A 22,905-nucleotide genomic window follows, 5' to 3' on the forward strand; every position below is an offset into this window, starting at 1 on the left:
TGTTGAAAAATCCCCAGTGGCCCGTTAAGTGGCAGCTCATATGAGGACCACCTTCTTTGCCCCAAAAATCAAGCTCTTGTCAGATGACTGCAGGCTGACCAAAGCCCAGAAGACTGCCTGGGAGCTGCAATATCCATGACAAAGGGCAAACTCAGGCCTGTGAGGATCCCTGCACTATGGGAATCTGCTGAGTGGGTCGTCCCCTTCCTCCAACCTTCCAAAGTTGGGGAGAATCCTGAAAAATTCTAGTTTCCTTGGCCAAAGGGTATTCAGGTGATGACACCTGAGCCCTGACAAAACCGAAGTGCTGTTAGGGAGCTTTCTTGTGACCTCTCCACAAGGTTCAGATTTAAGCTAAAACACCTGATTGCAGCAGGAGCTTTGGGAACCGGGCAAAAGTCTTTAACCAGCCTGCAGTCTTCACCTAGCCATTCCCTCTTCATTTTTCATTCCAAGCAGTTCCTCCTAGTTCCTATTCAGAGCCTTCATTATATGCTGGCCTGTCTGCCTGGGATGCTCTTCCCTTTACCCTGCCTGTTTGTCATCTACTCACCCTTCAGGTCTCAGCTTTTTTTTTTTTCTTTTTTTTTTTTTTTTTTTTTTTTTGAGACAGAGTCCTGCTCTGTTGCCCAGGCTGGAGTGCAATGGCACAATCTCAGCTCACTGCAAGCTCCACATCCTGGGGTCACACCATTCTCCTGCCTCAGCTTCCCAAGTAGCTGGAACTACAGGTGCCCGCCACCATGCCCAGGTAATTTTTGTATTTTTAGTAGAGACGGGGTTTCACCTTGTTAGCCAGGATGGTCTCGATCTCCTGACCTCGTGATCCGCCCGTCTTGGCCTCCCAAAGTGCTGGGATTACAGGCGTGAGCCACCGCGCCCAGCCCGGTCTTAGCTTCCAAACTGACATCCTCATTTCCACCCCAGTCCATGCCAGATGCCCCTCCTTGGTGCTCCCATAGCACCCTGTACTTCTGTATCCTAATGCTTATCACTGTTTTGTAGTTGCCTGGTTATCTGTCTCTTTCCCCCAATAGGCCCTAGGCGCTTGGGCAGGGACCGTGTTTTATTTACTGATGTTTCCCCAGGGTCTAACGCAGTGCCTGGCAAATGAAAGCACTCAGTAAATATTTGCTGTATGAATCAATGCATTATGGTCAGCAAACCCAACCCCCTCTGGATCTGGTGCTCTTAAGATCCATAGCTATCTTGGTGCTGGCTAAAGGACAAATAAAACTTTGGCTCCAACTGGGGGTGGGAGAGAAGACTGGGCCTTCAAACCATCTGTGAAACCTGTCACTTCAGCTGCCTGGCCCCAGCTCTTGACTTGATAGGGTTCTGGTGTATGATTAGACTCAGCATGTTTCCACCCAGGCCACCCTCCTAGAGTCCCCCACAAATTGACCTCGCTGGGCCTGCTTTTATGAAAGGTTTATTCCTAGTGCTAGATCCCAATCTTCTTGGGCTCTAAGCACAATTAAACTGGGTGGGTGGGTGAGGGTAGGCCTATTCAGATGCAAGGCCAGCAATGGGGCTCCCCATTATCCCCACCCCTTTGGTCCCAGTCCCCTTCTCTGCAATGGGCACGCATAGAGGAGAGACAAAGGGTATTAGACGCAACATCATTGGCCCAGGGGAGTCTGAGAAGAGCTGCCATTGGCTGACAGGGCATTTTGAGGCTCTGTCATTGGTCAGGGGGCACACCCCAGCCTTAAGAGTGATGCCATTGGCCAGGGAGTGGTTTTGTCATAGCCGTTGGCTGTGGAGTGGAAGGAAAAGATCTGGGAATGAAGCCCTGTGGCCAAGAAGATAGACAGGGCAACAGCTTCTGGGCCTCCAGGCCCTCTTCCCACCATAGCAATGTGGGCAAAACTGGTGTCAGGCCCCAGCCAGAAAAAGGAGCCCAAGCCAGAGGGCAAGTGACAAGGGATGTCCCATGTCCAATCTCCCACACCCTGGGGCTGCCCTTCCCAATGTCCTTCTTGATAGCCGAGGTGGGCTGGGAGCAGCTCACTGCTCCTCTAGCCAGGAGGGTTTCTCAGCTCCTGGAGGCCGCAGCTTGATGTTGAACTGCTGCAGGGTCTGCTCCAGCTGTTTCTGGTTCCCAGCAAAGTAGGCGGACACGGCATTGTGGAAGAGCAGCAGCTGCTTGTGCATCACCTTGATCTGGGGGTCCAGCAGGGTCAGCTAAGGCTGGACTCAGGCGCCCTTTTTGAGGGTCTATGAGCCTGAGCCCAGGCACAGACCAGGGGCACAACGACTCTGCTCTGATGGTGCTTTTGGGGTAGGGGCTGAACTCTACCCAGGGAGTCAGAGAAGGGTCAGTCTGATGGAAGAGACCTCACTGGATTTGTTGAGCCTAGGGTTTTGGTACCCCAGCTCAGGAGGTGATTTTTCCGTTATGTTCCTGGGACCAGTAGCCAAATCCTCCAACGGGAAAGGGCCAGGAATTGGAGGGAGGGTGATCTGGAAAGGCCCAGGGGTTGAGGGGGTAACATTCTACTCCCTAGCTAGGCTGCATTTCCTCATTCAATAATGGGGAGGGTCTGAGGGGAAGGTTAGTGTCACAGATGGAAAGGTGGGCTAGGGTCAAGGGGGTGGGGTAGGCACCTTGTTTTCTTCCAGGAACTTGAGCTTGATGGCCACATCTCCCCGCAGCTTCTCATACTTGTCCCGATGGGCCTGGAAAGTGGCCTGGGCACTCTCGAGTCGACCACGTGTCCCTGCATCCCGGGGGCCTAGGCTCAGCTCCTCTAAGTCTGTTCGGTAGGCATCATATTCCAGCCTGGGAAGGGGGTGATAAAGGCTGGTCTCCACCCCTTTATCCTCAAGACATACTCTCCTTTCCTTGCTGAATTCTTATGCCCCAATGCCCAAATTTCCACCCATGCCAGCCAACTCCCCAAACCCTAAGCCCTGCCAGTGCCCACACCTGGCAGCCTCATACTGTTTCACAGTCATGAGCGTGTCTTCCATGGTCTTGGTGACCAGTGTGTTGATGCTAGAGACAAAGAAGTTCACAGCTCCTAGCAGCGTTTCCCCATTCTTGCATAGCAGTTTCTGTGTTTCTGCATTGTAGCCAAACTCCTCCTGAGGGCAGAAGGGAGGAACAGACCTTGAATAATACTACCTACCTGACTGGAGCTGTAGAGCCCTTCATTCCCCTCCTCCCCGGGCAGGAAACAGCCAGCAAAACTGGAAGAACCAAGGACTGCCTCCAGCAAGGCTCTTTTAGCTAGAAAGTCTGTGGGGTCACCCTGGGGATACCTGGGGTAGGAATGTGGGTGGTGGGCATTCTTGGATAAGTTCACAAGACTGGAACAGTCTAAGAGCTAGTGTGGCAAGCAGGACAGGGGCTCTGATTAGGCTGAGCACTGAAGGCATTCTCCCCAATGCAGAGAGGGGTTATTTGTGAAGCACCTAGTGTGCCCCCTCCCCCACCCCCTCCAACTTCTGGACCTCTGTACAAACCCTTAGGCTGCCTCCACAGGTGAGTGCTGCTGGGGGTAGGGCTGGGCCCACCCTGAAGGGGTTCTCCCTGTGGGCTGCAGGAGGGAGGGAGGATGAGGAATGACTGCCTGGGAGGGCCCATGCCCAGTTCCCCCACCCTCTTTGGTCTGGGTGAGGCACCTGAAGCTCTGGGGACTTCTGGCTGAGGTCAGCAAAGGCATCACCCAGTGCATGCTGGGTCTGCAGCAGGCTGTAGAGGTGGGCTGTCAGTGCCCGGCCCAGCTGCAGGACACTCTCATACTTGCGCTTCGTCTCACGCAGCAACTCAATCTGCAGCTCTAGCTCCAGGTCCACAGTCCGTGAGCCTCGACCAAATCGTTCTGATAACAGTTGCTTTGTGCACTGATTGGGAAATGGGGGAATAGATCAGAGATCCTAATAGCCTCCCCACACAACAGGTATCTACCCCAGCACCGCCCAGGCTCCTACTCTCAGCCACAGATGGGATATTACGATCATGAGGAAAGGGGAAAAAGGTACCCATTAACGAGTTCTGAGGAAGTGAGAGGTGCTCAAATCCTACCTTATAGGTGTTGATGCCCCATTTCTTGACGATGTCAAACTTTTCTCCAGCAATGCCCCGAGCCACCTCATCTCCAGGGCCAGCAGGAGTGGTGCTGTGAGATGGATGGCGGCCAGACCCTAAAGGATCAAGTTCTCTGACACCAGCCTCTCTGATACACCAGACACCTCTGTGGCCCCACCCATGCTTCTCTCCCAGCACATGAAATTGACTTCCCTGAAGGAGATGCTAGAGACAACTGGATTCTCCTGTTTACTAGGAGGAACTCGGACCTTGCACAGTGATAACCAAATCCTGATATACATATGGCCTCCTTGGAGGCCAGAGGAGGGGTTTGCAGGGAGTTGTTGGTGTATAGGGGCAGAGGAAACAGAAGAAAATACACTGAGTTTGGGGGCAGCAGGAGTCAAGGATGGTGGGTCATGATAACAAGAAACCTGGTTGCATTCCCATGTGGAATCTTAGTGTGAGATTCAGGGCTGTTTGTTCCTCTAAACTTTAGAATCTAAAAATTCTGAGAAGCCTCACAAAGTTCCAACTCGGCCTCAAGCTGTAGAGCAGGGGCATTCCTGTGAAGTAGGTCTTAACTTGACACAGGTGGTGGCAGGGAAAGGATGAATGAGCCATTTCAGGGGCCAAGTGGCAAAAGGGAAATGGATGGACAATGCTGGGAGTTGCTTTTGGGCTGAGGAGAGTCCATGGGGTTCCTACAAGCAGAAGTTCCTAAGATCTCCAGACATAATTCAAGCTTTCCTAGACAGATCCTATGCTTCCCCAAACCATTCCTGTCCCCTCCTCCACCCAAGCTTCCTGTTTCTGAACATTCATACCTGTGGGGATGAGTCCATCACCAGAGCCCCCATAGCCACCAGACACAATGCTGGTTTCATTGAGGTTGGGTCCTGACACCATCACTTGCTGGAGGTCCTATAGGCCAGAGAAGAGGGGTTGCTTCAGGAACATAGGGACTGCAGAAGCATTTTGGAGGTGGGAACAAGTTTGGATTCAAGCATCATAAAGACACTACACAAGGGAAGTCTGCACAGAATCAAAATGATATGTAAAATTAAGGGAGTCAGATAAGCCAGGGGAAGGCTACTGGAATGGAGGGTGAGAACCCAGGATTTATAAATTGGATTCCTAAATTGAAACAATTAGAAGAATCAAACAGAAGCACCTGCTCCAGCCCATCATCTTCAGGAAGCTGCCTGGCTTCGCCGTTCCCGTGGATAGGGATCTCCATTGTGGCTGCCTTCCCTAGGATCCCGTCCGTCATGGCTAGGAAAGGTATTGGAGTAAAACTCTCCACCCCAGCACCCTGCAAAGCCCAACACAGAAGTTCTGGGCACTGGCCAGCACTCTAAAAGAAGAAGGCCTCCTCTGTCATTTCTTTAAAGGCTGTCCCAGGGTTTGAGTGTCCCAGCGTTTGGTCATCATTCCTTTCTTCAGGTATATGTATTTCTCCCCTCCAAAATGCACATTTGTACACAGGCACACCAAAGCACGGTGTCTTCTCACAAGCCCCCAACCTCACCAGGACTCTGGTGATTATTCTACACTCATTCAGTCATTCAGCAGACGTTTAGTGAGTGCCTACTATGTGTCGGGCACTATTTGTGACAATGAAAACACAACAGTGAAGAGGGAAAGTATGCTCTCTTAGAACTTATCTCCATGCAGGCGTGTTTATGCTGAGCAGGAGATGAACCCTTTCCAGGGCTCAGGTCTTCACCCCCCATTCAGGTTTGTTCTCCATTGCTTGGCCTTTCTCACTCCTTTAGTGTTTCTTCCCCCTTCCTTCAGGGGGTCTCCCCTCCTCCGTCTCATACACCTCCTCTTCCTCGGGCCCTCCCCACCAGACCTTAGTTAGATCAGTTGGTGTATGTTCCCAGTCTCTGGCAAAAGCATGTCTTTCCCAGGATATCGGTGATCCCTTCCACAGTCAGTTATGTCTCCCAGGTATGTGAGTCCCCGCCCCCACCCCCATACACCTGGACATCAGGTGTGTCCTCATCCTTCCCCAGGGCTCGGGGCATCTTGCCCTCTGGACAGGTTTGTGCGTTCAACTTCCCGTCGCCCAAGCATGTCCCTCTCACCTCGGGCCGGGACGCTCTTCCCCTCAGGGCGCCAGGCCCGGGCCGCGCGGGGACCTCGGGCTCCAGTTCCCGTCGCGATCCTAGCAGCAGGTCAGGGACTCGGCGGAAGTGACGTCCTCTCCGGGCAGAAGAAGCCGGCCACGTCGCAGATTATAAGGGCGGAGGTGACGTCGCAGCCGGGGCAGGGCGATACTCTACCTTGGTTCTCGAGAGCAGCGAGAGGTTACTTCCGGGGCGGCACCGAGAAGCTGAAACGGAAGTGGCGTAGGGCATGCGCCCGTGGCGTGATGGAGCAGCAGCAGCAGCAGCAGCAGCAACAGCAACTGAGAAACGTGAGTGAGGACTAAGTCATTTCGGGGCCAGACGTTCAGCTCGCATTCCTGCACACATCGCCTAAACCCCATAGAGCCAAGGATCTGAGGGCTGGAAACTTCGGGTTATGGTTGCGCGGTCCTGGGAAACTTTGGGCGGCGCGACCTTGAGTAGAAGTGTGGGGCACATATCGCTGAGTTCGTGGTCCCCGTTTTCTCCCAGCTGCGTGACTTCCTGTTGGTCTACAATCGGATGACAGAACTCTGCTTCCAGCGTTGTGTGCCCAGCTTGCACCACCGAGCTCTGGACGCTGAGGAGGTGGGGGACTGTAAGGAGGTTACGCTGCAAACAGTTTAGCGGTAGACTGCTTCCCTCCTCACCCCACTTCCCCTACCTCTGGTCCTGGCCTTCCCAGACCCTCACCCCTAGGCTGTGCATGGGGAAGGAAGGAGGCGGGCCCGACAGGACACCTTTATCCTCTGCTTAAACCCTATCTTCCTTCTAGGAGGCCTGTCTGCACAGCTGTGCTGGGAAGCTGATCCATTCCAACCACCGCCTCATGGCCGCTTACGTGCAGCTCATGCCTGCCCTGGTACAGCGCCGCATCGCAGACTACGAGGCTGCCTCGGCTGTGCCAGGCGTTGCTGCTGAGCAGCCTGGGGTCTCTCCATCAGGCAGCTAGCGATCACCAATCCCAGGAGGGAAGGCCCTGGATGGACCCCCAGATTGAAGGACCCAGTGGACCTTAGGGTTGGTGAATCCTAAACGGAGAGAATTCGAGGTTGCCTGAAAGCTGGGTGTCCTTGCTCCTTTTCCTGGAGCCAATATAGTCGCTTTTTACTCTGTTTGATTTATATTCTGGGCAAGGAAGCTTTGCATGCTTTATTGGCATAATCCTTTGTTCTGTCGTTTAGCCATATCTGCTGGCTTCAGCCCTGGCAGCTGATAAATTGTCTTCTATATGTAGAAGGAAAACCTGAGTATTTGCAGGCATCTGGTTAAAGCAGGGTCTGTGTGTACAATTTTAAAATGAGTAATATGTCAGGCTTTATCTTAGTTTATCTTTACAACAAAACTACGAGTAAGCGGTATTAGCCTCACTAAACAGATGAGGAAGCAAGATTCCAGAATGTACCAGAAGGCCATTTGATACAACAGGAGATTGGTTCCTGCCCAGGTGACAGAAAATGGGAGCTCTGTCTAGTTGTCCTTAAGTCTGACTGACTTCAATGGCTTATAACCATGAACCAAGTATTTGTTGGTTCATAACTGTTGTTTTGTGAACTATGTCTTATATGTCTAGAATTCTGCTGGATCTAGGGAAAGGAGAAGCTGTTGAAGTACAACGGATCAAAAAACCACAGGGCTTTTGGGCACTGCCTCCTTGAGAAATTAGTGGCCACAGAAGAGAGATGAAACCTGTAAGAAGTCTGGAGTCTTGGAACTTCAGCCATTTCCCCAGTTTGTTACTTTCTTAGTATGTACAGTCTTCTCAGGATGAGCAGTAAAACCTTGGAACAAAGGTCTGTGTGCTTGTCTTCACGGGCAATCAGGAAGGGAGAAAGTTGGGGACCATATTCTGCAATACAGCCAAATCTGAGGAAGAGAAACGAAGGGAGAAGTAGATGGCAATGGTTATGATAAAAAGGATAAAACGAAATCTTCGGGACTTCCTTAATGCTACCTTAATGTTTCACTGCTTGTCTAGAATCTCCTAATTCCAGCTTTCCATCATCCGCCCCACATTGGTCTCATTGAGTAATTCTGTGATTTCTAATTCCAGCCTCTTCATTCTTTTCTCATTATTGCCTCCCCTGCCCCCCAACTTTGTGTAATTTACTTCTGTATTCAGCAGCCTGAATAGCATATCATTCCATCACCCCATTTTCTTGCCACCCTTGGCCACCTTTTTGTATCATTCCACTTATTCTGTCTTTTCTATTCCTGCTAGAGAAAAACAGTTGTGTAATGAATGCCACTAAATACTCAAGGCCTCCAACCTCGGCCTAGTCCTCACACCAACACGCACCTTTATGGGTTCCTGGTCCATTTCCTTCTCTAATTACCATGGCAGTTATTTTACACCTTCACGGCTGTCTTTAATCCCATACCCCACCCTCATCAGGTGACCCTGTTTCGTGATTTAGAGGAATTGAAGCTCTTAGACATTGGTTTCCACAGTAATAATTTTAAAATTTCTTAAAACTACCCACAAAGCAGATGTTCTATCCTATCTACAGAGCAGAAAATTGAAATTCTCAAGTAGGGTATTAAAGTACAGATCTGACTTTAAAGTCCATGTTCATTTTAACACACCAGGCTGCCTCTTAAGATAGTATTTATTGAGCACCCACTTTGTGTAGGTTCTGATTTTCGTAGATATCATGCTTTATCTTAATCTTTACCACAACTATAAGTAAGAGGTATTAGCCTCACTTAACAGATCAGGAAGCAAGAATCCAGAATGTGCCAGAAGGCCCTTTTATACACAGTTTCTTTTTCTTTTTCTTTTTTTCTTTTTTGAGACAGTCTCGCTCTGCTGCCTAGGCTGGAGTGCATTGGCGCGATCTAGGCTCACTGCGACCTCTGCCAACCGGGTTCAAGCAGTTCTCCTGCCTCAGCCTCCCAAGTAGCTGGGATTACAGGCATGCGCCACCACTAATTTTTTTGTATTTTTAGTAGAGACGGGGTTTCACTATATTGGTCAGGCTGGTCTTGAACTCCTGACCTTATGATCCGCCCACCTCAGCCTCCCAAAGTGCTGGGATTACAGGCATGAGCCACTGCGGCCGGCCTATACAAAGTGTCTTATTGAGAAAAGTGGTTCCAATCATGTTTTTTGCTCCCTTTAGCTGCCATCTCTTGAACAGAGATGTTAGGAAGGTAAAAGTTGCTGACCAGGACCTTACCCACTGAGTGGCATTCTGTCCTTGGGAAATATAAATGCAAGTAAAACAGGTTTGAACTTCTTAACTTCCAGAAGACAGGAGGATGGGACCTGTGATAGTGTGCTGCTGGTGAGAGGACCCTTCCACATCAACATGTGTGTGTATCCTTGGAATCAACTTCCATTGTGAATTATCTGCTCCCGTCCTTCCATGTCACATAATAGTAATTGCTAAAAAAGAGCTAGGAGCATATATCTGTCTGACTCTAAAGCCTTTGCTCTTTGAACTTTGAGAGCTTCTGTCTGTACTTAACCTGCCTCTAGGCATGAAAAAACAAGTGTCCATCAGTCTGACCTATCTCTTAATCCCTTTCTTAAAATCTCAATCTCTTGTCCTGGTTCTTTCCTGTTTCTAAAAATGTTCAATGTTCAGGAGAAAAACTTTATTCCTACCACTCTGCCTTCCATAACCTGGTCCTCAGGTCTTGCCATAAAGTGATAGCCATTGGCATAATGGGAGCAATGTGATATTCCAAGCACAGCACTAAAGAATAGATGTTAACAAGCTTTATCATATTATCATAAACATAAACATTGGAGATACTCTGGTGTTCCTGCCATTGTGACTTCAGAACTGCCCACTCCTTTGCGAAGTCTCATTCTTTTGAGGCTGTTCATCCATACAACCCTTTCATTACTTGTCTACCACTCTCATTTAGTACTACTCTCCTGCTACTTTACTCTGAATAGCTAGCCCTTGGTCTTCCTATCCACTCCTTGATATTTTAACATTTACATAGACACTTTATTTGGTGTTTTGTCTCTTAGTTATTTGGCCCAATCTTTGATGATTTCCACTCTGTCTTGGCCACTCACTCTGTTTGTCATGTCTTGGCCATTATCACCACCACAAACTGCTCTATCTTCAAAATACTTGCACCTTATTTATTGACCATATTCCTTCCACTTGGTTTGTTGAACTATTCCATCATTCTCTGATTTCACTGCAACCAATGCTTCTACTTTCCATTAGTACCTTCCTTCTTTAGATTCCTGTATAGTTTAAACTAGTGGTTTTCGTGCAATAGGCTGAATTTCCTTGCCTTTCATCTCTTTTTGAACCCTTAAATAAAGTGAAACTTACCTGTACCTGCATTTGGACAGCTAAATGCCACCCAAGGAAACAACTGTGGAGCAGATTGATATCACTATGAATCCATGGTTTTCAGCTTCAAATGTAGTCTCAGCCCCATAGTCCTAGATTTTTCTAGTCATTTTAACTTTTCCCTGCAATAACTATTTCAAACCAACATTCTTAAATCTCTTATCACTCCCCCACACCATTATCTTCACTTTATGCAAGTAACTATTTCTTACCTCATAGACAAAAATAGAAGGTATCGGTAATTCTCTCAACATCCTCCAACTTACCCACACGTATGCATCATTGTTTTTCTTGTCTAAACAAGGCAAGCATACCTCTGCCTAAGGCCAGTGCTTATTCCTGTTTTCGGAATCTTAGTCCTTCCCTCTTGGAGGATCTTTGACTTCCACTTTACTGAATTCTTCTCATCGGTGTTTAAACATGCTAAAGACCCCTGTTAATAAACCACTTCATATCTCATTTCCCCTCCAGTTATGCTTCCATCTTTTCTACTTTACAGTTAAACTTCTCAAAACAGATAGTTTGGGCCTCTCCATTTTACGAGTCATTTTCCATTTGCATTCCTCAACCCAGTCCATTTTGACTTCTACAACCCTCATTCTATTGAAATGGTTCTTACCAAGGTCACCTTGGTGATCACCTTCCAGTGGTTATTTCCCAGTCCTCACTACCTCACTTTTCAGTAGCATTTGGTGTAATTTTCTAGTTTCTTATCATTGATACTCTTCCATTGGTATCTTATTGTACTGTCATGGTTTTACTACTACCTCTTTGACCACAGCTGCTTAGCATCCTTTGCAGGCTCATCTTCCTCCCAGCCTTTAAATTTAAAAGTTTCTCTAGGTCCTGTTCTTCTCAGTCTAATTTTCCTAGGACAGTTTCATCCCCACTCTGAACTTCAGTTACTGGTAACTTCCAGATCTCCTCCAAGCTGTTTGACATCTCCACTTAAGTATCTCAAAAACATCCCAAATTCAACATGTTTCCTAATAAACTATCCTATGCCTGGTACTCATCCAGTTGGGGAAGATAGAAGGCATTTCCCTTTTTTTCCTATCACTCAATTGCCAAATCTTGTGAGTTTACATTTCTAAATATCTCTGGATTCTCACTACCTCTCTCCACCCTCACCGTAATCTCCCACTAGGATTATTGCAGTTGCTGTGCTTCCAATACACACTTTTGTATCCCTTCAATCTTTTCTTCACTCAAGCCATAAAATAAAAACTAATGCTTAACCTTTGTAATAGCTTTCCATTCTTAGGATAAAAACTGAGATTCTAAATATGACCTACAGAGCCCTGCATGATCCAGCCTCTGTCTACTTCCAGCTTTATCTTATCGGTAACAAACAATGGACTGTCAATACTATTTGCTGAATTTATCAAATCACACTTCACTCTTTCCTTCTGTGCTCTAGCCACACTGGCCTTCTTTCACCTCCTCTAAATTGTCATATACTGTTTCATCTCAAGGCCTTTGTATGTGCTGCTTCCTGGCTTACAATGCTTTCCGCCTTTATCTACTTCTCATTCTTGAGATCCTAGTTACTATTTCCTCAAATAACTCTTCCCCAGACTCCAGCTCCCATAATTCCTCATGCTTTTGGTATATCACACTTTTTTCAATATATTTTTCAAATTTTACTTTGAATGATGTTCATTATAGCATTTGAAGGGGAGGATCTAAATTCACACAACATGGAAGACTCTAAAATACACCCATTAAACTGCTAAAAAATAAATTGAGTGGTGAGAATACAGCAGAAGTCCAGTTTAGATTCTGAGTGTTGTCACCATGTGATTCTTCCAAACTTATATCTGGAACTCCTGGAAGCTATTTCATATTCTGGTGGAGGGGCACAAAACCACAACATGAGAAGGAATTAAGTCCTGAATTACTGGCTTCATCACATCCACTCTCTTTACCCCGGAATGGCACAAAACAAACAGTTACCACACCCTGCAGACATTTCGGTGTAAAAGAGGTGATGATTAACTGGGGTGGAAACAGATCATGAAGATGTGTCTAAAAGAGTCCCTTTCAAGTGAGTTTGCACACACCATCAAGCAACAAGCCTATCATTAATTAGGGTTAGGAAACCAAGGTTCAATTCTCAGGAAGTCACAATTTCATTCATTTACTCAATATGAATTTACAAAATGCCTACATATTATCAACTTCCACGTGCAGTCATTTCTAGATAAAAAAGAAAACTGGCTTCTGAGGAGGGGCCACCAAGTTGCCTCCCCAAGTCTATAGCTGAAAGGACGTTTTTTTGAATTGGGTTTCTTCTCTATCTGAAAGGGTAACATTTTAAAACTGAATTATCTTTAGCCTGGAAATCTAACATACTTAGCCTGAAAGTCTAACATTTAGCAATGCTTGCATCCCAAACATACAGTAAAAGATACACTAAATTCTAAAGGTAGCTCTGCTGCAAAATAATGTAAAAGTAAATAATTGTACAGTATTTATGCTCGAAATTTCAGTTCCAGACCTAGTGTGTAACCACTGGCATTGTTATTCTTGCCATCCAGGACAGCTGACAGTGTCATTTTGATACCTGGCTTGAGGGTCTCAGTGTATTCTAAACCTATTAGGCAAGAGTTGTTCACTTAGCCAAGAAGGAGGTGTCAGGGTTGATCAGATACTTGGGTATTCCAAAGTGAGTGTTTGTATTAGTCTGTTTTCACACTGCTGGTAAAGATATACCTGAGAATGGGTATTTTATAAAGAAAAAGGTTTAATGGACTCATAGTTGCACGTGGCTGGAGAGGCCTCACCATTGTGGTGGAAGGCGAAAGTCACATCTTACATGGTGGTAGGCAGGAGAGAAAATGAGAGCCAAGTGAGAGGAGTTTCCCCTTATAAAACCATCAGATCTCGTGAGACATTCACTACCATGAGAACAGTATGGGGAAACTGCCCCCATGATTCAGTTATCTCCCACCAGGTCCCTCCCACAACACATGGGAATTATGGGAGCCATAATTCAAGATTAGATTTGGGTGGGGACACAGACAAACTGTATCAGTGTTACTGTTTCCTGCTGTCCATGTGAAATTGACAGTGGTCTCCAACTTGTTATTTACCTTCTGGTAAATGGAACCACCAAACTCTCCCATTTTCACATTAGTGTGAAGCTGGAGTTCATCAGACTCGTAGCCAACTGCAAAGTTGCTCTGGGTCACTCAGGAGTTTGCAACCTCAAAATTTATCTGGTAGCCAGCCAGCCACCCTTGTAATCCAGCACCAGAGCGCCCCAGATTGAAGGCCGAGCGATGTCAAAATCCAGGTTACAGCCCAGGTTGATGTGTTTCTGCTTGTACCTGGTGTTGATGTTAGCATTTTCCCCCACTGTTAGGTGACAAGGATGAATCGAGGGTCAGCTTCAGTCCACTTGCAAGATGATCTTCCACAGTAATCTCAGTCCTAGTGTTGTTTCACTTCGTAAACATCAGCCCATATTCAGTCCATCTGTACTTGGTCTCCAGACTGCCTGTCACTTTGGTGAATTTCAGTGTTGGTTGAGCCTAAGCTTACAAATTCCAGTGCATTCTCAGATTTTGTTTTCAAATCAAGTTTTATTAGGCCATATCCATAGCCCTTGGTGAAGACATTCCTGGCAGATTTGCCAGGATTGGCATACTTGGGTGGCACAGTCATCTGCTCAGAGGTGGTGGTGGCAGGCTTGGCGGCAGCTATGACAGGGGCTTCGTTGGGGAGGCATGGAGCAAAGCAAGCAGCCGGTGTGTAGTGCTTTTAATGGTGTTTCATTGTATACCTCATAAAGTCAGAGTCCATGACTGTATTGCTCACCATTGTGTCCTTATCACAGTGCTTGGCATATAATGTGTGCTCAACAAATATTTGTTGAATGAACATCTTTGAATCTTCTCCCAGCTCAATTTACTATTAATATAACTAAGAGAAAGGCTTTTTATCAGAAGAGACAGAAGTGAACCTGCACATCTAACCTTTGATGTTATGTCAATGATTTAAAGATGTTTTACACCCAAAATCTCAGTAGGTGGTATCTTCTACCCTTAATAAAGTCACAGATCAGCCAACATCTAAAAGACCCCATCTGGAGCAAATCACTCTGCCATTCTAGTTTCCATAGTTTCCACCTAATTTCTAAGTCCTATAGTTCTGCTTAAATATCTCTTGAACCCTTTTCCTTCTCTCCATCTTCATTGTTATTACCTTAACCAAACTTTTTATCAGCTCTTCTTTTTTTTTTTTTTTTTTTTTTAAGATGGCGTCTTGCTCTGCCCAGGCTAGTGTGCAGTGATGTAATCTTAGCTCACTGCAACCTCTGCCTCGCCTCGCAAGTCTCCTGCCTCAGCCTCCCAAGCAGCTGGGATTACAGGTGCCCATCACCACACCCAGCTACTTTTTGTATTTTTAGTAGAGATGGGGTTTCACCATGTTGGTCAGGCTGGTCTCAAACTCCTGACCTCAGGTTATCCACCTGCCTTGGCTTCCCAAAGTGCTGGGAGTACAGGTGTGAGCCACTGCGCCCGGCCCCTTAAAATTTTATCAGCTCTTATACAGATTACAGCAGCAGTCTCCTAACAGCTTTTGTTGTTGTTACACTTTAACATTTTTTTAATTTAATTTTTAAAAAAGGAGCCCCTCCAGCTCCAGCACAGAGACACAGGCTCAACAGAGTGCTTCCTAATAGCTTTTTGTCTTGAGTCTGGACCGCTTTTGATTAGATAGGAATTAGCTTAGTTACATGTAATAGAGATTCTGTTTTTCCTTTTCTGGGTATGCCCCCACATTCATCTATATATTCACATATTCCACAGATATTTGAGTGACTGGTTTTACCAATTTTAGTGTAAGCCCTGCAGATACAGAGCTGAACAAGAACATTTAATCCATGTTCTCTTGGAACTTAACGTAGTTATGTGAAGGTTAATATAGGACCAGTAATCACAACTGTGATGAATGTTATAAAGAAGAAATGTGTCTTGTAATGGAAACATACAGTAGTGCAAACTTTTTCTGTTTGAGGAATGAAGGAGAGCTTCACTGGAAGTGATTTTGAAGCTGAAACCGAAAGGATGAATTAAAATTAACCAGACAGACCTGTCATGGTGACTCACACCTATAATCCCAGCACTTTGGGAGGCCAAGGCGGGAGGATCGCTTGAGCTCAGGAGTTCGAGACCAGCCTGGGGAACATAATGAGACCCCCCCCCCATATCTATAAAAAAAAAAAAAAAATTACAAAAACCAAAATATGCTGGGCATGGTGGCACATGCCTGTAGTCCCAGCTACTTAGGAGGCTGAGGTGTGAGGATTGCTTGACCTCGGGAGATTTGAGGCTACAGTGAGCCGTGGTCACCTCACTGCCCTCCAGCCTGGGTGGCAGAGCAAGACCCTGTCTCGAAATAAAACAAACCAGACAAAAGACAGGGAGAAGATCTGTCCTCCTTCAAGTCTTTGCTCAGATGTCACCTTTTTATTAAGGCTTACTCTGATTATCCTATTTAAATGGTAACCCATACTCCTCTTAGACATTCCTGATTCCCTTTGCTTTGTTTTTTTCCATAGCACTTATCACTTCTCACATGCTATGTAAGTTTATTCATTTTATTCTTTTTTGGTTTTTTTTTGTTTTTTTTTTTTTTGAAATGAAGTCTTGCTCTGTTGCCCAGACTGGAGTACAGTGGCTTGATCTCGACTCACTACAACCTCCATCTCCCAGGTTCAAGCGATTCTCCTGCCTTAGCCTCCCAAGTAGCTGGGACTACAGGCACCCATCACCACACCTAGCTAGTTTTTTGTATTTTTAGCAGAGATGAGGTTTCACCGTGTTAGCCAGAATGATCTCAATCTCCTGACCTTGTGATCTGCCCGCCTCAGCCTTCCAAAGTGTCATTTTATTCTTTATTATCTGTCTCTCCCACTGGAATGTAAGCTCTGTAACTCAGGAATTTTTGTCACTGTTTCTGTTTTGTACACTGATATAACTGAACATTGTTTTGTACACTGATATTACCAAACACTGAAAACAGTGCCTGATGCAGTTGATACTTAGTAAATGTTTGTTGAGTGAAAGGAAGCAAGAAAGAATAGTCCCAGAACAAATGTATAGAACTTGCCTTTAGAGAGAGAAAGAGCATCTCTAATTGGTAACAGGAAGGAGGGAGGAATGGATAAGAGCAGATCTAAATGTTTTTAAAATTTGGCATTTGGAGATTGAGAGAATTCCTTTTATTTTATTTTATTTATTTTATTATTTTATTTTATTTTATTTTATTTTATTTTGAGACAGAATCTCACTCTGTTGCTCAGGCTGGAGCGCAGTGGTGCCGTCTCTGCTCACTGCAAGCTCTGCCTCCCAGGTTCACACCATTCTCCTGCCTCAGCCTCCCGAGTAGCTAGAACTACAGGCGCCGGCCACCATGCTCGGCTAATTTTTTGTATTTTTAGTAGAGCTGGGGTTTCTTTTTTTTTTTTTTCTTTTTTTTTTTTTTTTTGAGACGGAGTCTCGCTCTGTCGCCCGGGCTGGAGTGCAGTGGCCGGATCTCAGCTCACTGCAAGCTCCGCCTCCTGGGTTTACGCCATTCTCCTGCCTCAGCCTCCCGAGTAGCTGGGACTACAGGCGCCCGCCACCTCCCCGGCTAGTTTTTTGTATTTTTTAGTAGAGACGGGGTTTCACCATGTTAGCCAGGATGGTCTCGATCTTCTGACCTCGTGATCCGCCCGTCTCGGCCTCCCAAAGCGCTGGGATTACAGGCTTGAGCCACCGCGCCCGGCCGAGCTGGGGTTTCACTGTGTTAGCCAGGATGGTCTCAATCTCCTGACTTCATGATCCGCCTGCCTCGGCCTCCCAAAGTGCTGGGATTACAGATGTGAGCTACCACACCCGGCCCCGAGAATTCCTTTTAAATAGCATGTGATGGTTAGTTTTGTGTGTCAACTTGGCTAGGCTATAGTACCCAGTTATTTAATCAAACACTAATTTGGGTGTTACTGTGAAGGCATTTTTATAGGTATGGCTAACATCTACACTTAGTTGACTTTAAATAAAGGAGATTACTCTTGATAATGTGGGTCAGTTGAAAGCCTTCAGAGTAAAACTGAGGTTTCCCAGAGAAGAAGAAATTCTGCCTCAAGACTCCAGCATCGGGCCAGGTGCAGTGGTTCACACCTGTAATCCGAATGCTTTGTAGGCCAAGATGGAAAGATTGCTTGAGTTCAGGAGTTCAAGGTTTCACTGAGCTATGATCTGCACTCCAGCCTGGGCAACAGAGTGAGGTTTTGTCTCTAAAAAAGTAAAAATTTAAAAAAATTAAGAGGAAAAAATAAGACTGCATCATTAACTTCTGCGTGAGTTTCTATCATGCCAGCGTACCCTACAGATTTTGGACTTACTGGCCCCCACACATGTGTTAGCCAATTTCTTAAAATGTATCTCTTTATATGAATGCATATTATTGATTCTGCTTCTCTGGAGAATGCTGATTGATAATACAGCATCTCCTTTTTTCAAATAGAAGATAAAGTCATCATCTGAGAATAAAGCAGAAGGAAATGGAAGATGAGAGAGTACAAGAGGTTTGAAATACTCATTGCCCAGAATGGAGGAGTGAACTGACAAAAGAAACAGAGTTTTAGGCAGTGTTGAGGGTTCAGCAGAGCTTACTGAACAGAAATCCTTTCTGTCTTTGTCTGAAGAGCTTTGATTTTGTTTTGTTGTTGTTGTTTTTGTTTTTTGAGACAGGGTCTTGCTCTGTCCTTCAGGCTGGAGTGCGGTGGTATGATCACGGCTCACTGCAGCTTTAACCTCCTGGGCTCAAGTGATCCTTCCACCTCAGTCTCCCAAAGTTTTGGGATTACAGGAATGAGCCACTGCACCCACCTTTTTCTTGTTTCAGGCCTGTTGTGACTCAGGTACTCTTCCTTGCCCTTTCATGAAAGAGTTGTCCATGCTCTTTATTCATGCCCTCACTGAATCCTTTGTCTTGTTCACGGTTATGTCAAGATGAATAACAATCAAATACTAAACAATTATATCAAATGTCAACTGGCTCTATTCTAGACTCTATTACCAGGCTCTATTCTAAAGCATTTTGTGTGCATTAATTCACTTAATCCTCACAACAATACTATAAGGTAGACATTATTATCTTCATTTTCAAAAAGTGAAACTGAGGTAAAATATCCCATGACTAGTAAGTGATGAAGTTAGGATTTCAATCCAGGCAGTCTGATTCCAGAGCCTATCTTCTTACTCACAAATGAAGATTGTTATACATTCATGTATTTTTTTTCCACGAATATTTTCTGATCACGTACTCATGGTGCCTAGTATAGGAGCTGGGGATAGAGTAGGCAGCAATCAGAATCTCTGCTACCATGGAGCTTATATTTCTAGTCAGGGGAAATAGGAAATAAATAAGTGTTTATATGAAATGGTAATAAGTGCTATGGAGAGAAGTAATGCAGGTAAAGAGAATAAAAATGTTGGGGAGAGAGTTGCTATTTTCTGTTGGGCAGTTAGGAAAGAACTCACTAATAAGGTGACATTTGAGCAGAGAATTAAAATGAAAGAGTAAGCCTTGAGAGCATCTTGAAGAAGTGTTCACTCTTCTACTGTTCAACTAGTTGTGTAAGCCACTAGTGGTTCCCTAGTATCCACTGTCTCCCTCTTTCTTTACGAAAAGAACCTCTAAATTTTCTTTTGGCATATGACCACTGAAAATAAAGATTAGATTTTGTAGCTTTCCTTACAGCTAGGTTTGATCATGTGATTGATGTATGCAGTTGCCAGGCTGTGCCCTTAAAGGGTATGCCTTCTCCTTTCCTTTTCCCTCCATCTTACTAGTTGGGATGGGACCCGGCACATGGTGGTAAATTACTCTGGACCTTAAAGATGAGAACTACTTCCTTCGAGAAGGCAGAACAACTAAAAGCTACCATGGTAGCCTCAGAGTACTTATATTTGGATGGTTATGTGAGAGAAAAAAATAAACTATCATGTTTAAGCCATGATATTTTGGGTCTTTTTATTACAGCATTTGTGTGGTAGGTAGAAGTTTTAGATCGGGGTCCCCAACCCCCAGGCCTCAGACTGGTACCAGTCATGGCCTGTTTGGAACCAGGCTACATAGCAGGTGGTGAGTGGTGGGTGAGCAAATGAAGCTTCATCTGTATTTACAGCCACTCTCCATCACTCACATTATTACCTGAGCTCTGCCTCTTGTCAGATCAGTGGTGGCATTAGATTCTCATAGGAGCATGAACCCTATTGTGAACGGCCCATGCTAGGTGGCATGCTCCTTATGAGAATCTAATGTCGGATGATCTGTCACTGTCTCCCATCACCCCCAGATGGGATTATCTAGTTGCAGGAAAACAAGCTCAGGGCTCCCACTGATTCTACATTATGGTGAGTTGTATAATTATTATATATTACAATGCAATAATAAAATAAGTAAAGCTCACAATAAATGTAATGCATTTGAATCATCTCAAAACCATTAACCCCTCCCCTGGTCCGTGGAAAAATTGTCTTCCACTACACTGGTCCATGGTGCCAAAAAGGTTGGGGATCACTGTCTCTGAGATTTCCTGCTCTCTAGTATATATCTCCCTAATATATCCTGCATATTCCATGGGATTGTGAATATGACAAATTTTTCTTACGTGATTAGATTATAATATATGGCATAGTTGACTGTAAGAGCGATTGTCTGGGTGGGCCTGATCTAATCACATGAGCCACATGAGCCCTTTAAAAGCAGAGTGTTTTCTTTATGGTTGCAGAAGGGGACATCAGAAAAGTGTGAAGCATAAGAAGAGTTTGAGGCACTATTGTTGGCTTGAAAATGGAGGAACCACATGTCAAGGAAGACAGGTGTCCCCTAGGACCTGAGAGTGGCTCCTGGCTAATGGCCATGAAGAAAACAGGGACATCAGTCTTACAACTGCAAGGAACCGAATCTTGCCAACAACCATAAGAGCTTGGAAGTGGATACCCCCACAACCCCCACCCGCTAGAGCCACCAGATGAGTAGCCCGGTCAACATCTTGACTTCAGGCTTATGATACCCTGAGCAGAGAATCCAGTCAAGTCATGCTGGACATCTGATCTACAGAACTATGAGATACTAAGTAGGTGTTGTTTTTAAGCTGCTTAGTTTGTTATAACTTGTTATGCAGCTCCAGAAAACTTGTGTATTAGTGAGGGTTCTCCAGAGAAACAGAACTGATAGGCTGAGAAGTCCCACAATCTGCTGTCTACAAACTAGAGAACCAGGAAATCTGGTGGTGTAATTCAATCCAAGTTTGAAGGCCTGAGAACCAGGAGCACTGATGTCCACGGACTGAAGATGAATGTCTCAGCTGAAACAGCAAATCCACCAGCTGCCTGTTTAAATTCTGTTTAGGCAACAGATTGTACAATGTCCATCCACATTGGTGAGGATGATCTTTACTTAGTCTACCTATTCAAACACTAATCTCTTCCAGGAATACCCTCAAAGACACACCCAGAAATAATGCTTTACCAGCTATCTGAGCATCTCTTAGCTCAGTCAAGTTGACAAATAAAATGAACCATCACGGCCAAGCATGATAGCTCGCACCTGTAATCCCAGCACTTTAGGGGGCTGAGGTGGGAGGATTGCTAGAGGCCAGGGGCTCGAGACCAGCCTGGGCAACATAGTGAGACCCTGTCTCTACAAAAAAATAACAATCATAACTTGTGTATCTCCAAACTGATACATAAGCAGACAGCACAGCATGTATGTAGTCTGTGAGGTGGGAGTATGTCTGGTGTGATGCAGGCACAGCTGTAGTAGAGTGTGAATATGGACAGAGAAGGCTACAGAGGTAGCAGGCAGTTATCAGCAATTTGTAGGCCATGATAAGGACTTTGGCCTTCAGTTGAAGGAATTAGATAAGGGGGCATTAGTGAGCTTTGAGCAGAGGAGTGATAGGATCAGCCTATATTTGAAAAGGATCACTGGCTGCTCTAAAAAGAATAGATTATAGGGGCAATGATGAGAAGCATGAGAAGGGTTTGAGGCAAGGAGAACAGTTCGAGGGCTGTGGAAAACCCAGGTGAGAAATGACAGCAGCATAGACCAAGGTTGTCATACTTAAGATTGTGGGAAATAGTTGGATTCTGGATATATTCTGAAGGTACAACCAACAGAATTTCCTGAAGGATTACTGATGGAGAGAGACAGAGAGAAAGAGAAAGGGGGGTAGAGAAGGGGTTTGGAAGAGGTCTCAAAGCTGACTCTAGGGTTTTGATGTAAGAAACCAGAAAGGATGGATTTGCCATTGACTGAAGTGGGGCAGACAGTGAAAGGAGCAGCATTTCTTCGGTGGGGAGAGGGTGGTTAGGAGCTTGCTTTTGGACATTTTAAGTTTGAGATACCTATAAGCTCTCCAAGTGGAGACATTAAGTAGGCAGTTGGATATGGTAATCTGGATTTCAGAGGAGAGGTGGGGCTGAATTTGTTTTTTTTATTTTAATCATTCACTTTTTTTGTTTGTTTGAGACGGAGTCTCAGTCACTCAGGCTGGAGTGCAGTGGCGCGATCTCACCTTCCGGGTTCACGCCATTCTCCTGCCTCAGCCTCCCGGAGTAACTGGGACTATAGGTGCCCACCACCACGCCCGGCTAATTTTTTTGTATTTTTAGTGGAGATGGAGACGGGGTTTCACCGTGTTAGCCAAGATGGTCTCGATCTTCTGACCTCGTGATCCACCCGCCTCGGGCTCCCGAAGTGCTGGGATTACAGGTGTGAGCCACCGTGCCCGGCCTCATTCAACTTAATTTTTAAAAAGCCCCTCCATAAGCTCTCCCCCCAAAAATCCCTCCCCCCGTGCCAAATAGATGTTGAACTTCTTGAGATCAAGGATTTTGTTTTATTCGGGCTTCTCGTGGGGAGGTGGGATAGGGTAGATGGATACGTTGGGGGTGGGGATGGGGAAGTACCAAAGACATACCAAAGACCTGGCACTAGTTTAGGCAGTGTATGGATATAAACACCTGCTTACGACACCCTCTGGATTGCTAGTCTCCTGAGTCAATCGTGCTGCACGTTCAGACCCGGCCTGGTCCCCTGCAGGTCCCTGTCCCAGGCAAGCCTCAGCGCACAGGTTCGGCCTCGTTCGGCCCCTCCTGGCTCGGGCTCTCCCCTCTCGGCCCCGCCCATATCGGACCCTGGCCCCTCCTCTTTCTGGCTCCCCCGGATGTTTCTGGCAAAGACTCAGTCCTTCTGGGATCTTGTAACGGTTCTAACTGCTGGGTGCGGGTGGAGCTGCGGGGTGAGTCCTCGGCTCGGGATCCGTTTCTCTTTGTTCCCCAGGACCCGCTCTCGCCCCTGCGCTCAGGACCCCCTCCCACAGAGTCCGCCTCCTCTTCCCCGCGTT

General features: G+C 46.0%; 3 protein-coding genes and 1 pseudogene across 8 annotated transcripts in view; 2 read left to right on the forward strand and 2 right to left on the reverse strand.

Annotated features, from left to right (window-relative positions):
- Positions 1–1,415: 1,415 nt before the first annotated feature.
- On the reverse strand, positions 1,416–6,468 carry ARFIP2 (ADP ribosylation factor interacting protein 2). 5 transcript variants are annotated; one of them, XM_010383533.2, is made up of 8 exons: positions 6,130–6,468; positions 5,211–5,351; positions 4,864–4,960; positions 4,034–4,152; positions 3,631–3,852; positions 2,933–3,090; positions 2,611–2,785; positions 1,416–2,166 (listed from the first exon to the last, which is right to left on the reverse strand). In XM_010383533.2, exons 2-8 carry the CDS (start codon positions 5,307–5,309, stop codon positions 2,011–2,013), a joined length of 1,026 nt encoding a protein of 341 aa, XP_010381835.1. In that variant the 5' UTR covers positions 5,310–5,351; positions 6,130–6,468; the 3' UTR covers positions 1,416–2,010. The 5 variants fall into 5 exon arrangements, with proteins under 5 accessions (XP_010381835.1, XP_010381836.1, XP_030773877.1 ...); XM_010383534.2 differs by having other exon boundaries at positions 5,211–5,311; positions 6,130–6,379; XM_030918017.1 differs by having other exon boundaries at positions 5,211–5,393; positions 6,130–6,224.
- TIMM10B (translocase of inner mitochondrial membrane 10B) lies at positions 6,353–22,073 on the forward strand. 2 transcript variants are annotated; one of them, XR_004053608.1, is made up of 4 exons: positions 6,369–6,461; positions 6,664–6,759; positions 6,947–7,191; positions 20,284–22,073. XR_004053608.1 is itself a non-coding variant. In XM_010383532.2 (3 exons), the coding sequence occupies exons 1-3, from the start codon at positions 6,417–6,419 to the stop codon at positions 7,121–7,123; spliced, it is 318 nt and encodes a 105-aa protein (XP_010381834.1). In that variant the 5' UTR covers positions 6,353–6,416; the 3' UTR covers positions 7,124–9,522. The 2 variants fall into 2 exon arrangements, 1 of the variants encoding a protein (XP_010381834.1); XM_010383532.2 differs by lacking the exon at positions 20,284–22,073 and having other exon boundaries at positions 6,353–6,461; positions 6,947–9,522.
- Positions 12,498–14,162, reverse strand: LOC104678300 (annotated as a pseudogene).
- DNHD1 (dynein heavy chain domain 1) overlaps positions 20,806–22,905 on the forward strand; it is a 76,954-nt gene continuing 74,854 nt past the window's right edge. Inside the window, exon 1 of the mRNA XM_030918015.1 lies at positions 20,806–20,937. The gene's annotated coding sequence lies outside the window, so the exon portion shown is untranslated. The remainder of the gene's footprint in view (positions 20,938–22,905) is intronic.

Source organism: Rhinopithecus roxellana, chromosome 15 (assembly GCF_007565055.1).
Source record: "Rhinopithecus roxellana isolate Shanxi Qingling chromosome 15, ASM756505v1, whole genome shotgun sequence".
Classification (NCBI taxonomy): Eukaryota; Metazoa; Chordata; class Mammalia; order Primates; family Cercopithecidae; genus Rhinopithecus; species Rhinopithecus roxellana.

Excerpts from the sequence above, each read along its gene's own strand:
- ARFIP2 (XM_010383533.2), bottom strand. The coding sequence starts at position 5,309 with ATGACGGACGGGATCCTAGGGAAGGCAGCCACAATGGAGATCCCTATC. Across the intron at positions 4,961-5,210 it reads AAGATGATGGGCTGGAGCAG|GACCTCCAGCAAGTGATGGT; the intron begins GTGCTTCTGTTT and ends TCTGGCCTATAG. Across the intron at positions 2,786-2,932 it reads AAACAGTATGAGGCTGCCAG|GCTGGAATATGATGCCTACC; the intron begins GTGTGGGCACTG and ends CCCCCTTCCCAG.
- TIMM10B (XM_010383532.2), top strand. The coding sequence starts at position 6,417 with ATGGAGCAGCAGCAGCAGCAGCAGCAGCAACAGCAACTGAGAAAC. Across the intron at positions 6,462-6,663 it reads AGCAACAGCAACTGAGAAAC|CTGCGTGACTTCCTGTTGGT; the intron begins GTGAGTGAGGAC and ends GTTTTCTCCCAG. Across the intron at positions 6,760-6,946 it reads GAGCTCTGGACGCTGAGGAG|GAGGCCTGTCTGCACAGCTG; the intron begins GTGGGGGACTGT and ends TCTTCCTTCTAG.